At 43.9% G+C, this 14,906-nt stretch overlaps 1 protein-coding gene across 1 annotated transcript; it reads right to left on the bottom strand.

Annotated features, from left to right (window-relative positions):
* Nucleotides 1–3,527: 3,527 nt before the first annotated feature.
* LOC144592346 (uncharacterized) lies at nucleotides 3,528–13,329 on the bottom strand. Its single transcript, XM_078396891.1, has 5 exons — nucleotides 13,223–13,329; nucleotides 10,661–10,765; nucleotides 7,607–7,666; nucleotides 6,818–6,883; nucleotides 3,528–3,731 (listed from the first exon to the last, which is right to left on the bottom strand). Exons 1-5 carry the CDS (start codon nucleotides 13,247–13,249, stop codon nucleotides 3,654–3,656), a joined length of 336 nt encoding a protein of 111 aa, XP_078253017.1. The 5' UTR covers nucleotides 13,250–13,329; the 3' UTR covers nucleotides 3,528–3,653.
* Nucleotides 13,330–14,906: the final 1,577 nt, after the last annotated feature.

Below are 14,906 nucleotides of genomic sequence, written 5' to 3'. Positions count from 1 at the left end.
TCAGAAGACTCTCCACTTGTCTAGATGAGTGAAGCTCCAACAACACTCAAGAAGCATGGCACTATCCAGGTTAAAATAGTCCATGTGATTATTCCCTCATTCATCTCCCGATACATTAACTCTTCACCATGTGGGTGGTGGGAGAAGAATTAGTCAGAGTCACCATATGGGATGAGCGGTAATTCTCCAAAGCCCCAGAAATTCTTCTTCAAGAGGAATGGAACTGACAGGATTTCTTTGTGGAAAATTAGCATAGATGCAACAGGCCCAAAGGCCTCCTGTGGAGCAACAATTACAGTGTTTCTAACCAGAGATAGGAATGCCATGTGCAAGTTCCTCTCCAAGTCAAATATCATCCTGACTTGCACCATTCTTCATCAACAAGGTGTCTGAACTTTCTAACACTCTGCAGCATGTCCACTGCACAAACCTCAGCAGTTGAAAGTGACAGCTCACAATGACTTACTCAGACAATTACGTGATAGGCATTAAATAACAGCCTTGCCAGTGGGCATCTGGATTCTGTGAATGAATAAAACATTTTCAACGGAAAATTAAAAACATAGAAAATGTTAACAGTTGCATGCTAGTTCGCATTTCAAGCCTGTTGCACCATTCAGCTAATCAACTGTGATCGTATTATCCTTGTACGTTATTCCTGCTCTTCACCACAGTTCTAGATATCTTTTGCATCCAGAAGCAAATTTGGCAATGTAGCCACCACAGCCCTCTTAGAAGAGAATTCAACAGGGTCATCACTATCTGGGTCAAGAAATTTATCTTTATAAGTTCATGTGATAGGAGCAAATAGATCCACAGAGGACGCCATCTCTCTGGCTCTTCACACTGTCCTGACTCACCTAGAGAGACAGGGCACGTACGTGAGGATGCTATTCATAGACTATAGCTCCGCCTTCAACACGGTCATCCCCACCAAGCTTATCACCAAACTCCATCAGCTAGGCCTCAGCTCGTCATTATGTGACTGGATCCTGGACTTCCTGCTGGAACGACCGCAGGCAGTGAGAATGGGCCCGCACCTGTCCTCCACTATCACCCTGAGTACCGGCACACCACAGGGCTGTGTTCTGAGCCCCATGCTCTACTCCCTCTTCACACACGACTGTGTTCCTGCATTCGACACCAACACCATTGTCAAGTTTGCAGACGACACAACGGTGATCGGGCTTATCACCAACGGGGACAAAACAAACTATAGAGCAGAACCTGGCGGACTGGTGCTCGGATAACAACCTGTCCCTAAATACCACCAAGACCAAGGAGCTGATCATCAACTTCCGTAGGTCACATAACGGGGAATATGCCCCGATCTCTATCAACGGGGACAGTGTGGAGAGTGTCCAGCTTCAAGTTTCTGGGCACTCACATTTCGGAGGACCTAACATGGTCCAATAACACTGCTGCGCTGGTCAAGAAGGCACAACAAAGACTGTTCTACTTAAGAACACTGAAAAAGTCTGGTCTACCCCAACAGCTGCTGATGACCTTCTACCGCTGCACCATAGAGAGCATCCTAACGCATGGCATCCCTGTGTGGTACCTCAGCTGCACGGAGGCAGAAAGGAAAGCTCTACAGCGGGTAGTCCATAGAGCTCAGAGGGCCATCGGAACACAGCTACCAGACTTGGAGGGCATCTACAACACACGATGCCTCAGAAAAGCCACCAGCATCCACAAAGACTCTTCACACCCCTGCAACAGTCTGTTCGAACTCCTTCCATCGGGCAGACGATACAAGGCCTTCTACGCCCGCACCTCCAGACTCAGGAACAGCTTCATCCCCAGGGCCATAGCTGCTATGAACCGGTCCTGCTGAGCCGGATGGCCACAACGCATAGATTAACTTGCACTTTACCCTGTCTAAAAACTGTTACAATTGTTTCGTTTCATTGGGTTGCTGTTAATTACTTAAATTATTGCATCGTATGGGAGGCGCATTCCCAATCTCGTTGTACCCCTGGGTACAATGACAATAAAGATATATTGTATTGTATTGTATTGTAGAATTAGGACATTTGGCCCGTCAAGTATACTCCGCCATTTAATTATGGCTGATTTATCTTTCCCTCCTAACCCCATTCTTCTCTCCAGAACCCCAGACTAATCAAGATTCTATCTATTTCAGCCTTAAAAATATCCATTGAATTAGCCTCCACAGCCGCCTGTGACAAAGAATTCCGCAGATTCACCACCCCCTTGACTAAAGAAATCTTCCTAAAGGAATGCCCTTTAATTTTGAGGCTTAGCTTTGGTCTTAGTCTCTCCCACCAGTGGGAACATCCTCTCCACATCCACTCTATCCAAGCCTTTCACTATTCGGTAAGTTTCAATGAGGTCCCACGTCGTCCTTCTAAACTCCAGCAAGTACAGGGCCATTGCCATCAAATGCTTATCATATGTTAACCCACTCATTCCTGGGATCATTCTTGTTAACCTTCTCTGGACTCTCTTCAGAGCCAGCACATCCTACCTCAGATAAGGTGCACAAAATTACTCACAATAAAGGTCGCGGGCCTTTCATCGCCCGGTTCGGCCGCGGGACGTTTCAGCGCCCGGTGCGGGGACTGTGCGGGTTGGTCGGGGACGAGCTGTCTGTCCGTGGGCATGGGGAAGAGAGGGGAAGTTTTGTTGCCTCCATCACAGTGAGGGGGTGTTTGGAGTCACTGTGATGGACGTTTGTGTTGGGGTTATGTGTCTTGTGTTCTTTTTTTTTCTTTCTATGACTGCTATGTAGTTTCGTTCGGTACTTCGGTACCGAACGACAAATAAAGCTCTGTTATACTGTTATACTGTTATAAATGTAGCCTGACCAGTGCCTGATAGAGCCTCAGCTTTGTATCTCTTCATCTCAGTTCTATCTCTCTTTCCCTGCAACCCAAGAATGACTCCTTGATCTAGACCATCCAGCACAAGGAATTATCCTCCTGGTAATCCAACCTGTTGCAATGTTGAATTTTGTACATCTCATTTACATCCCCTCTCATTCTTCTAACCTTTAATGCCCGGCCAAGTTGACTCTAATCTCTCTTCACACAGGAATAGCACAGTCCTAAGAGTCAATTTGATGAACTTTTGTTGCACTCCCTTTGTGGCAAGGTTATCCTTTCTCAGGTAATGAGACCAAAATACCTTAAGTGACTCACTCTGGCCTTGTATGATTGCAGCATGATATCCTTGCTTCTGTGCTTAAAACCTCATTCACTGAAGGCAATTCAGTGCCATTCTTAGCCACTGGTTGGACCTGCAATTGTGTTTACACTTTCCCCATTAAGGTACATACCATTGAAAACAGCATAGAATAGATTTTCTAAGACAAAATTAAGATGCACAAGGGAAGGAAAATGTTCTGTTCCACAGTGAATAATCAGAGTAAATCTATCTAGTGCTTCCAATCTCATTTACATGGATAGATATTATCCTCTCCCCTCATTGTTGGGTAAAGTGAGGAGAGCCAAACCATGAAGGATCTAACCATATAACTTTAAATAACAGTGTTCACAAGACCATCATGTGCAGCACTTTTTTTATTTTACATCCTGGATCACAGTGCATTAATAGCTTTCATTTTGTTCCAGCCATTTCACAGCAAGGACAGGTGCTGAAAGAATTTACGACAGGGCATCGCCAAAGATTCACTGCTGTTGCATCACTGTCAGTTCCTTGATTTTTTCCTCAATCGCACCGTCATTTCCTCCAACAATAGTAGTTACCTGAAAATGTAACATTGATGGATCAGCTGGTTGGAAAGACCAAAGTACCTGTGAAAAAAAGTCTTGCATCGCCTCAAAGTGGTCACAATGCCCAACCTGGGCCACCACCCGAGATTCAAGGACCATTCTCCTCCATGTTACCTCCTTTAACATTCCATCGTTATTTTGTGCATCCACCATTCCCTCATTCCTAATGTTCTCAGACTGTATCCCACTCGTGATCTCTCCCCTGTGTGATCCTCTCCCCAACTCACTTCCACTGTAATCTCCACACTGGTGCAAGGTCTCAGAGGCCTTCATCCAAACGTTGTCATGGGCCATAATTTGCTTGCATTTTCCAAAGAAATATTTACTTTTATATATGGCAGTTCCTGATTTATTCAGCAATTTAAAAATATGTTGCCTGTACTTGTCATTCACCTCCGCTTCGCCACAAACCTTTGACATCGTACTTCCAATTCCAAAGATCAAGTCATTTGTGCAAAGTGTATGCTGGCGATCAGGCACCATTCCTTGCGGAATGCCATTTCCAGCCTTTTTCTAATCCGAGTTATCAACCTTAATACTCCTCTCCATTTTTCTGCCTGTTTGCTAAAGCCTCTTATACTTGAAATTTCAAAGTGTATGATTTCTTGTTTTGTATGGTAGAGGGTATGGGTATATTATCAGCATACACTTTATGCTTGGGTATCCTGAATGGAATCTAATCCCATTGTTTTCAGAAATCATTGTGACAGTGTTCAGCTAGACAATAGCTTGTGTGGATGCAATCTTTCAGTCCAGCTGTTCCAAGCCAGCAGGATGACCAATGTGTTAATTAGATTGATTAGTTGGACTAGATGTTACAATCCCCAAGGTTTGCACTACAATTGACTGGTGTTGTTCTTGGGGGTGACCACTAGGTAATGTTGCTACCATTCAGACACCTCTTCAGTTGTGTACCTCAACGTCACTGGGTGTTTCGGCTTTTTATCACAAGACACCCTCAGTCGAGGCAGGCCCACCATAGGGTGATCAGACCTGGGTGTGTGTCTTATGGTTAGCCTCTAGATGGTCACGTGGCAGCCCAGACAGTATCTTTTCTTTTCAGCATCAGCCAGTGACTGCTCCGTTCGGCGGCATTTGCAAGTTCTTTGATTGCCCTCCTTTGGGGCTGCCCTCTGACTCCAACTTCCCTCAGGAGCCTTGCAGTGGAACTGGCTACAAAGCCCCTGCACCCCACCTCCACTGGGAACATAGAACAGTACAACACAGGAACAGGCCCACAGCCTATATTGTTTGTGCCTCCATTCCCTGCAAATTGGTGTATATCTACAACATGACTATTGTATCTGCTTCCACCACTCTGTAAAAAAACATGTCACGACATGTCATGGGTGCATAGGTGATCATTTTCCAATGTTCTATAGATTCTGGATCAGTTCCTGACTGGAGGGTAGCTAATGTAACCCCACTTTTTAAGAAAGGAGGGTAAGTGAAAACAGGGAAGTACAGACCAGTTAGCCTGACATCAGGTAGTGGGGAAGATGCTAGATTTGATTATTAAAGATGTAGTAGCAGTGTATTTGGAAAGCAGTGACAGGATCGGTCTAAGTCAGCATGGATTTATGAAGGGGAAATCATGCTTGACTAATCTACTGGAATTCTTTTGAGGATGTTACAAGTAGAATGGATAAGGGAGTGCCAGTGGATGTGGTGTATCTGGACTTTCAATAACCCTTTGACATGGTCCCACATAAGAGATTGGTGTGCAAAATTAGAGCACATGGTATTGGGGGGTAGGGTATTGACATGGATAGAGAACTGGTTGGCAGGAAGCAAAGAGTAGGAATTAACGGGTCCTTTTCAGAATGGCAGACAGTGTCTAGTGGGGTGCTACAAGGTTCAGTGCTGGGACCCCAGTTATTTACAATATATATTAACGATTTAGATTAGGGAATTAAATGTGACATCTCCAAGTTTGTAGATGACACAAAGCTGGGTGGCAGTGTGAGCTGCGAGGAGGATGCTATGAGGCTGCAGGCTGACTTGGATAGGTTGGGTGAGTGGGCAGATACAGTATAATGTGGATAAATGTGAAGTTATCCACTCTGGTGGCAAGAACAAGAAGACAGATTATTATGTGAATGGTGTCAGATTAGGAAAAGGGAAGGTGCAATGAAACCTGGGTGTGCTTGTACATCAGTTACTGAAAGTTAGCATGCAGATACAGTAGGCAGTGAAGAAAGCAAAAGACATGTTGGCCATATTGAGCGGATTTGCGTCTGGGGAGCAAGGAGGTCCTACTGCAGTTGTACAGGGCCCTGATGGGACCACACCTGGAGTATGGCGTGCAGTTTTGGTCTCCTAATTTGAGGAAGGACATTTTTGCTATTGAGGGAGTGCAGCGTAGGTTCATCAGGTTAATTCCCGGGATGATGGGACTGACATATGATGAAAGAATAGATCGACTGGGCTTATATTCACTGGAATTTAGAAGGATGAGAAGGGATCTTATAGAAAAACATAATTTTTTTAAGGGATTGGACAGGCGAGATGCAGAAAAAATGTTCCCGATGTTGGGGGCGTCCAGAACCAGGGGTCACAGTTTAAGAATATGGTGTAGGCCATTTAGGACTGAGATGTGGAAAAACCTTTTCACCCAGAGAGTTGTGAATCGGTGGAATTCTCTGCCACAGAAGGCAGTGGATGTTTTCAAGAGAGAGTTAGATATGGCTTTTTGGTCTAACAGAATCAAGGAATCTGGGGAGAAAGCAGGAACAATGTACTGATTTTAGATAAGTCATGATTTTATTGAATGACAGTGCTGGCTCAAAGGTCTGAACAGCCTACTCCTGCACCTATTTTCTATGTTTCTATGTACATCTCCTTTAAACCTTCCTTCTCTGATCTTAAAACAGTGCCCTCTAATTCTTGACATTTCCTCCTTGGGATAAAGGTTCTGACCGTCTCCCCTGTCTCCGACTCTCATGATTTTATGTACTTGAAGTTTACCCTCTACTTTCTAAATGCCTCTATGTGAATGGGATGTGGCCATTCTTGTAAAATTAGGAGAATATGCTTCAAGTAGTGAAACATCAATTTACCTGTTTTCCATCCTTGAAAAAGATGAATGTTGGAAAAGCACTGATAGCGTATGCTTCACATAATTCCTGAAAGACACATATTAATGGAATTATAGTTTACAGCACGGCAACAGGACACTCCACCTGTCAGTCATCTACTGGTTCAGATGTGGCCTCAAATACCAATCGATGAAAATTATAATTGGTTTTATATAAATACTTGCATTTATATAAGCACTTGTGTCTTCAGGAGATCTGAGTGCTTTATACCCAGTGAGTTCCTGTGAAGTGCAGTTGCTAATGGGGTACAGAACACAGCAACCAGAATATGCACTCTCATAAACAGCAACGTGGAAATGACCAAATAATCTGTTTCAGTAATGTTGATTGAATGATATTTACCAAGATACCCCGAGAACACCTCTTGTCGTCTGTGTACTTGTGCCACAGAATCTTTGACACCAAGCAGGGTAATTAAATATTCAGGGCTTTGATTTAACATTTGAAAAGTAGCACCCCCTGAGGAGTAGATTGGAGTATTGGCCTGGATTTTCTTCTTGACCACACAATGGAATCTGAACTTGGAATGAAAGGTGTTACCTACAGAACCACACTATGTCTATCCATCAAAATGCAAAGACCAGGAGTGCACAGAGCACCTAACCGTAGTGTTCCCAGGAGTGAGACATTCAGAATTCCTCTCTTTATTGTTCTATCCTCCAAGAATCGAGTTGCAGGAATTTGTCTTCATTTCTAATGTTTGTGATGTGTTTCTAAGTATAGGTGTTTTTGCAGGGATTCCCAACTTACGGCAGCTTCACCCTCATCCACTTTATAGAAAAACGCATCTGTATAATTGTTAGAAAATACCTGCGGAGAAAATAAAAATAAAATGTATTCCTCATACAGCAAATAATGTTCTCCTCATTTCAATTTACATTAAAAATGTTAATTTAATCAAACTTGAAATACATTAAAGACTTAAATTCAGTCATTGACATAAATTAATCTGCAATTAAAATGCAATATTGGTTGTAGTTTCCCAGTGATTACCAAATAGTTGTGAAGAACAAGGGGCCACAGTTTAAGAATAAGGGGTAGGCCATTTAGAACGGAGATGAGGAAGAACTTTTTCAGTCAGAGAGTGGTGAAGGTGTGGAATTCTCTGCCTCAGAAGGCAGTGGAGGCCAGTTCGTTGGATGCTTTCAAGAGAGAGCTGGATAGAGCTCTTAAGGATAGCGGAGTGAGGGGGTATGGGGAGAAGGCAGGAACGGGGTACTGATTGAGAGTGATCAGCCGTGATCGCACTGAATGACGGTGCTGGCTCGAAGGGCTGAATGGCCTACTCCTGCACCTATTGTCCATTGTCTATCTATTGTCTATAAGAACCATTTTGTTCAACTCTCCCAGGTAATGGCATTGGCTTTGAATAGATGAGGCAGCTAATGATATAATTTGTGCGTTTGGAATCCCATGCTGGCCAAACCTGCGCAAACGAATTACTCCAGCACTTCACACCCAAGGCCTTCTGCAATAGCCCAGCAGATCACTCAGTTCGAGGCACCATCACCCAGTGGAAATACAGCAGGAATACCATTTCAGATTAAGCTCAGCACAAACCTACAACCAATGCTTACAGAATTATACAGCACAGATGGAGGCTTCCACGGATGGAGCTCACTAGCCTATACTTCTCAGCATTTTCCCTGCAGCCCTTCGTGTATAGAGGCACAACATTTGCCACCCTCCTGCCTTCCAGCAACTTTCAACCAGGGCTCCAGAAACTTCCTCTCTAGTTTCCCACAATGTCCTCGGATATATCTAATCAGACCCTGGAGATTTGTCCACCTTCATACACGATAGTACCTTCAGCACCTATTTGATTGTAACACTGACTGCTCTCAAGCCACTTCCATTGACTGCCCCAAGTACCTCCGTCCTACTGTCTTTCTCCTCAGTAAATACAGAGGAGAAATACTCATTGAGCACCTTGCACATCTCCTGCAGCTCCACAGAGTTGGCCGCTTTGATCCTGAGGGATCCGACTCTCTTTCTAATCATCCTTTTCCCCCTTATGTATTTATAAAATCAATGAGGGGAAACCTGAGGGGAAGTTTTTAACCACACAGAGGTTGGTGTGCATATGGAATGAGCTGCCAGAGGAAGTCATTGAAGACCTTCTATAACAACATTTAAAATACATTTGGACAGGTAAATGGATAGAAAATAGACGCAAAACACAGGTAGGTGGGACTAACATCGGTAGTGGGGAAAATGCTAGAGTCAGTTATTAAAGATGTGATAGCATTACATTTGGAAAGTGGTGAAATCATCGGACAAAGTCAGCATGGATTTACCAAAGGCAAATCATGTCTGACGAATCTTATAGAATTTTTCGAGGATGTAACTAGTAGAGTGGATAAGGGAGAACCAGTCGATGTGTTATATCTGGACTTTCAGAAGGCCTTCGACAAGGTCCCACATAGGAGATTGGTGTACAAACTTAAAGCACACGGTATTGAGGGTTCAGTGTTGAGGTGGATAGAAAATTGGTTGGCGGACAGGAAGCAAAGAGTAGGAATAAACGGGTCCTTTTCGGAATGGCAGGCAGTGACTAGTGGGGTATCACAAGGCTCAGTGCTGGGACCCCAGTTATTTACAGTGCATATTAATGATTTGGACGAGGGAATTGAATGCAACATCTCTAAGTTTGCGGATGACACGAAGCTGGGTGGCAGTGTTAGCTGCGAGGAGGATGCTAGGAGGCTGCAGAATGACTTGGATAGATTAGGAGAGTGGGCAAATGTATGGCAGATGCAATATAATGTGGATAAATGTGAGGTTATCCACTTTGGCGGCAAGAACAGGAAAGCAGAGTATTACCTAAATGGTGACCGATTGGGAGAAGGGGAGATGCAAGGTGACCTGGGTGTCATGGTGCACCAGTCATTGAAAGCAAGCATGCAGGTGCAGCAGGCAGTGAAGAAAGCGAATGGTATGTTGGCATTCATAGCAAGAGGATTTGAGTTTAGGAGCAGGGAGGTTCTGCTGCAGTTGTACAGGGCCTTGGTGAGACCGCACCTGGAGTATTGTGTGCAGTTTTGGTCTCCTAACCTGAGGAAAGACGTTCTTGCCTTAGAGGGAGTACAGAGAAGGTTCACCAGATTGATCCCTGGGATGGCGGGACTTACATATGAGGAAAGACTGGATAGACTGGGCTTGTACTCGCTGGAATTTAGAAGACTGAGGGGGGATCTTATAGAAACATATAAAATTCTTAAGGGGTTGGAGAGGCTAGATGTGGGAAGATTGTTCCCGATGTTGGGGGAGTCCAGAACCAGGGGTCACAGCTTAAGGATAAGGGGGAAGTCTTTTGGGACCGAGATGAGAAAACATTTCTTCAGAGAGTGGTGAGTCTGTGGAATTCTCTGCGCAGAAGGTAGTTGAGGCCAGTTCATTGGCTATATTTAAGAGGGAGTTAGATGTGGCCCTTTTTGCTAAAGGGATCAGGGGGTATGGAGAGAAGGCAGGTACAGGCTACTGAGCTGAATGGTCAGCCATGATCATATTGAATGGCGGTGCAGGCTCGAAGGGCCGAATGGCCTACTCCTGCACCTATTTTCTATGTTTCTATGTTTCCATCAAAGAAGCAGTATCTTGGTCGGCATGACAAGTTGGTCGGAAGGGTCTGTTTCAGTGCTGTATGACTAACTAATTCTTCAGAGGTCACAGGGAACCAAATTGAGATGCTGCAGGCTAATCATAATCAGGAAGGTTTGTGGATACAAAGCTCAATCTTTGTCATGCAGCAGTCAAAATATTCAAAACCACAGATCACAAATTTTTGCATCTGCCAATACTCACTTCGAATATTGGTGCTATCCTTTTACATGGATTGCACCAAGTCGCAGAGAAATCAACAATAACTAACTTATTGCCAGCTTCCTTCAGCTTGGTGCTCAACTCATCCTGAAAGATGAAAATAAAGCAGGTTAGTTCAGTTAAATTAATTGTGCTTTAAAAATCAAATAACTCAAAAATTAGCACTGTCACTTGTTAAGCCTCTCAGGCTCTGTGCAACCTGTGAACTTCTATGGGTGTTGCACTTCCTTTTTAGAAGGGAACTATTCACTTGGGTCTATAATACCCGAAAGAGTAATGCGTTGGAGACACCACTTATTCATCAGTGAGTGTGATCTCGGAGAAAATTTGAAAGAAAAATCTTGCCTCCTTAAGAGTAGGCAGACCCACTTTAATAACACGTCTACTCAGTTAGCAAAACGTGCCCTGTCATCCTTTGCTCCGCCCCTGCAAACGGTGTTTTCATTGCAACAGTTTATAAGAACACGATTCTTGGTTTCTTGGTCCTCTAAAATATTCCAAATGGAATTTAAACTGGAGGTGGCGGTGTATGGACGATGAATGTATTAACTGGATGACACCGAATATAATGAAAGGCTTGTGCCGATTCTGCTGTATTTCCTCGAGCTGTTTGGAATATCCTCTTTAAAGTAAATGGAAAGGTTCCAGTCAGTAAGGAAGTCGGGTTTATTTTTAAGTCTTGGGATTCCCAAATATCTGCTTTGTTTCCTCTTTCCCAAAGACTTCCCAATCTGGCAGACTGACAGGGCGTGGTCCATTAGAAAAACAAGTAAGTAGACGCACTGAATCACCTCCCACTCCAGCAAAGAAGAAGGATCCAGTCATTCCTGTCAGAGGCCATTTTGCTGTGCGAAAGCAACTACACGTAGGTCAGATTTTTGCACCATAATCAGCCGCAGAACCTTTCTGGACTACACCTCGCTCATCCAATACACTGTAAAGAGTGCATGTGAAAATAAGAATGTGACAAAACTTGCCAGATGGTAACAAAACATGAGATGTTGTTTTCAAAGAAGCATCTCTTTCGTTTTTAAACCTACAGCTCAACTTCAGTTCATCTGTCCTAATTATATCCCTGGTCTTTATTTCACAAAATGCTGGAGTAACTCAGCAGGTCAGGCAGCATCTCAGGAGATAAGGAAGAAGGGTCTCGACCCGAAACGTCACCCATTCCTTCTCTCCTGAGATGCTGCCTGACCTGCTGAGTTACTCCAGCATTTTATGAAATAAATACCTTCGATTTGTACCAGCATCTGCAGTTATTTTCTTACACTCATTATATCCCTGTACATCTTGCTGTCAGTTTTTGTTTAGTAACACTCCCGGATAATTGCTTGAGAAGTTTTGTCTCATTAAAGCGACTATGCAAATGTAACTTCCATTCTTTTGTTAAAGATGAACTTGTGAAACTTTGCTGAAGAGCTAATGCAAGTTATTTTCACTTCTGGTTCAAACCCAAAGTGTTTCAATGGAGGATGAAAGAAAGTGCAGTAGATACACATTCAAAACAAAAAGGCACAGCAGTTTTTAAACGCAGAGCCGAACACAAATCCTCGGGTGCAGCGCAGGGAAGGAAAGGTGAGGAATTCATTCATCACAACAGCACTTCTGTTCACAAACAAGATACAAAGTGCTGGGGAAACTCAACGGGCCAGACAGCAGGTGGAAGGAATACACAGTCGCCATTTCGGGTGGGGAACCTTTTTTTCCGAGTGACGCGTCTTCAACATTATAAAAGGTGCTTAACACGAGTGCCATCAGAGCAAGGGTGTGATTGAGTCAAGCAAGGAGGTAACAGAACATCAAATGTAGGGTCAAAAAGGCAGATTTGAGGACGAAAAGACGGGCGAGGGTGTCAGATATCCCAGAGGTCGCGCTCCCGACAACAAACAGTGGAGTAATGAAGATTAAGGATGATCAAGATGCCCCGGAGAGGTAAACGCACATTTGAGGGTTGGAAGGCGGGAGGAAGTTACTGGGCTGATTGAGATTAAAAACAACCTAGTTCAAACAGGTTTGAAGAAAACGCGCTCAGTCTGAGAGCAACAGGAAGTTGATTCAGAAATAAAGTGGCAGACAGGCTTTCTCTACAGTTTTGGGACACAAAGTGCTGGAGTAGTAACTCAGCACCAGGAGATCCTTATTTCTACTTTCTTCCACACTTTCTCAGTTATCATTGAAACAACGTAAACATGCAACATGCTGTGACTTAATATTTCAGTGAAAAAACTATGTCACACTCTGTATTCACTACAGTTTTGGGAGTCTGAAGAAGCGGTCCCGACCCCGATATGCGGTTTGTCCCGCTCCCCCCTCAGATGCTGCCCGACCCTGACCTGCTGGGTTTCACCAGCACTCTGCATTTTGGGCAAAATTCCGGCATCTGCCGTCTCTTGCGTTTGCAGAAATTGCTTTGCGCGATTTGTAACACGGCCGCGCGGGTATAAGGAAATGTCCGAGCTACTCAAGATCACCAGAGTAAAATAATACAGAAAATCACACACAGTAAAAACACCGGGACTGAAAAGTTGCTTTCAAGCGTACCTTGGAGCAGAGTTTGAGCACAACCATCGTGTCTGTTCTCCTCTTGCAGAGTCACAGAGCACGTTACCTAGCAAGGACCCCGTATTTTTATACTCAGGAAAGATAAGGGAACTGTTTCTCATTGGAAGTTGTGCCTTTTCCACTTTAGCTCATGGCTGTTGCCACAGAGCACGAATAATAACACTACTTCCCAATTTGTTTGAAGCATTTTGTATATGACATAGAAATAAGGAACTGCAGAAGCTGGGTTAAAAATAAAGACACAAGTGCTGAGCAGCAATTCTGGAGAACATGGATAGGTGACCTTTTCTGATCGGGATCTTTCTACAGACTGATCTTGTTTCCTCGGGACTTAGACAGAGGCCATTCAGCCCCTCAGGTCTATGCCGGCTCACAGAGTAATGTCATCCCCTATCCACTATCTCTACACGTGTAGAGAGGAACTGCAGATGCTGGTTTATACTGAGTTACTCCAGCATTTTGTTACAATCTCTCCACATTCCTGGAGAGATAGTCCTTTCGGTCCATTGAATCTACACTGACCATCCACCACCCATTTACACTAAACCTACATGAATCCCATTCTCCCTACATTCTATCAGGCATCCTTATCACCAGTAGCCTAATTTGCTCTTTTCAAACTGATGTGGTTATCATGAAACTGCATCAATGTTTTTACTTTCCTGGGACTCTGCGAAGATCTGGCATGTCTATGAGGTTTCTCTCAAATGTCTACAAATGCACCATTGCAAGCATTCTGACCGGATTCATCTCAGCCTGGTATTGCAACTGCTCTGCTCTTCGCCGCCTGAACCTGCAATGAGTGGTGAACACAAGGCAGCCCACCACAGGGTCGCCACTTACTTCCATGCAGTCCATCTTCACGATGCATCTGCAGGAAGGCTGGAAGTATCAAGGATGATGCCACCCTGGCCTTTCCCTTTTCTCTTGTCTACCTTCCGAGAAGAGATACTGGAGCTCAGTAGCCCAGATGCCTAATGTAACAATTTCTTCCCCACTGCCATCGGACTCCTGAACAAATCACCTCTTTCGCACCCCCTTAACAGAGGTACTGCTACATACTCTTACTCTTAACTATACCTCATTTTGAAATTCCATTATTGTCCTTTAGTTGGGTTTTTTTGCACTCTTCTGCTGGTTTGCAATCCACATGTTTATTTTGTTATATTTATCAATACTCTATGTATACTGTTTACTCTGTGAACCATGCAGAGGAATTTCCAAGGAATTTCATTGCATTCTGATGTAAATAACAATAGACTAACTTGACTCTGAACCCAGGTCAGTGAGCTGTGAGGCAGCGGGTCTACTAGTGTCGCTCTAAACATCTGAGGGAAGAAAAAGGGAGTTAAAATTTCAGGTCATACACCCTTATTTGGAACTGGGAATAAATCAAATGAAGCTTGTAAAGATGCAGAGAGGATGGGTGAGGAGAATTGTTCTGATGGGGTATAATCAGGGTGACTGTTGTTATCTGGCCAAGGGAGCAGTCAGAGAGTAAGAATGTTACACTTTGCCAAGAAGTACTTAAAAGAACAACCAGAGTTCTGGAAAAAGGTCTTGTGGGCAGATGAAATGAAGATTAACTTATATCAGAGTGATGACAAGAGCAAAGTATGGAGGAGAGAAGGAACTGCCCAACATCCAAAGCATACCACCTCAT

Source organism: Rhinoraja longicauda, chromosome 3, assembly GCF_053455715.1.
Source record: "Rhinoraja longicauda isolate Sanriku21f chromosome 3, sRhiLon1.1, whole genome shotgun sequence".
NCBI classification, from domain to species: Eukaryota; Metazoa; Chordata; class Chondrichthyes; order Rajiformes; family Arhynchobatidae; genus Rhinoraja; species Rhinoraja longicauda.
This window is presented reverse-complemented; position numbering and strand designations above follow the sequence as displayed.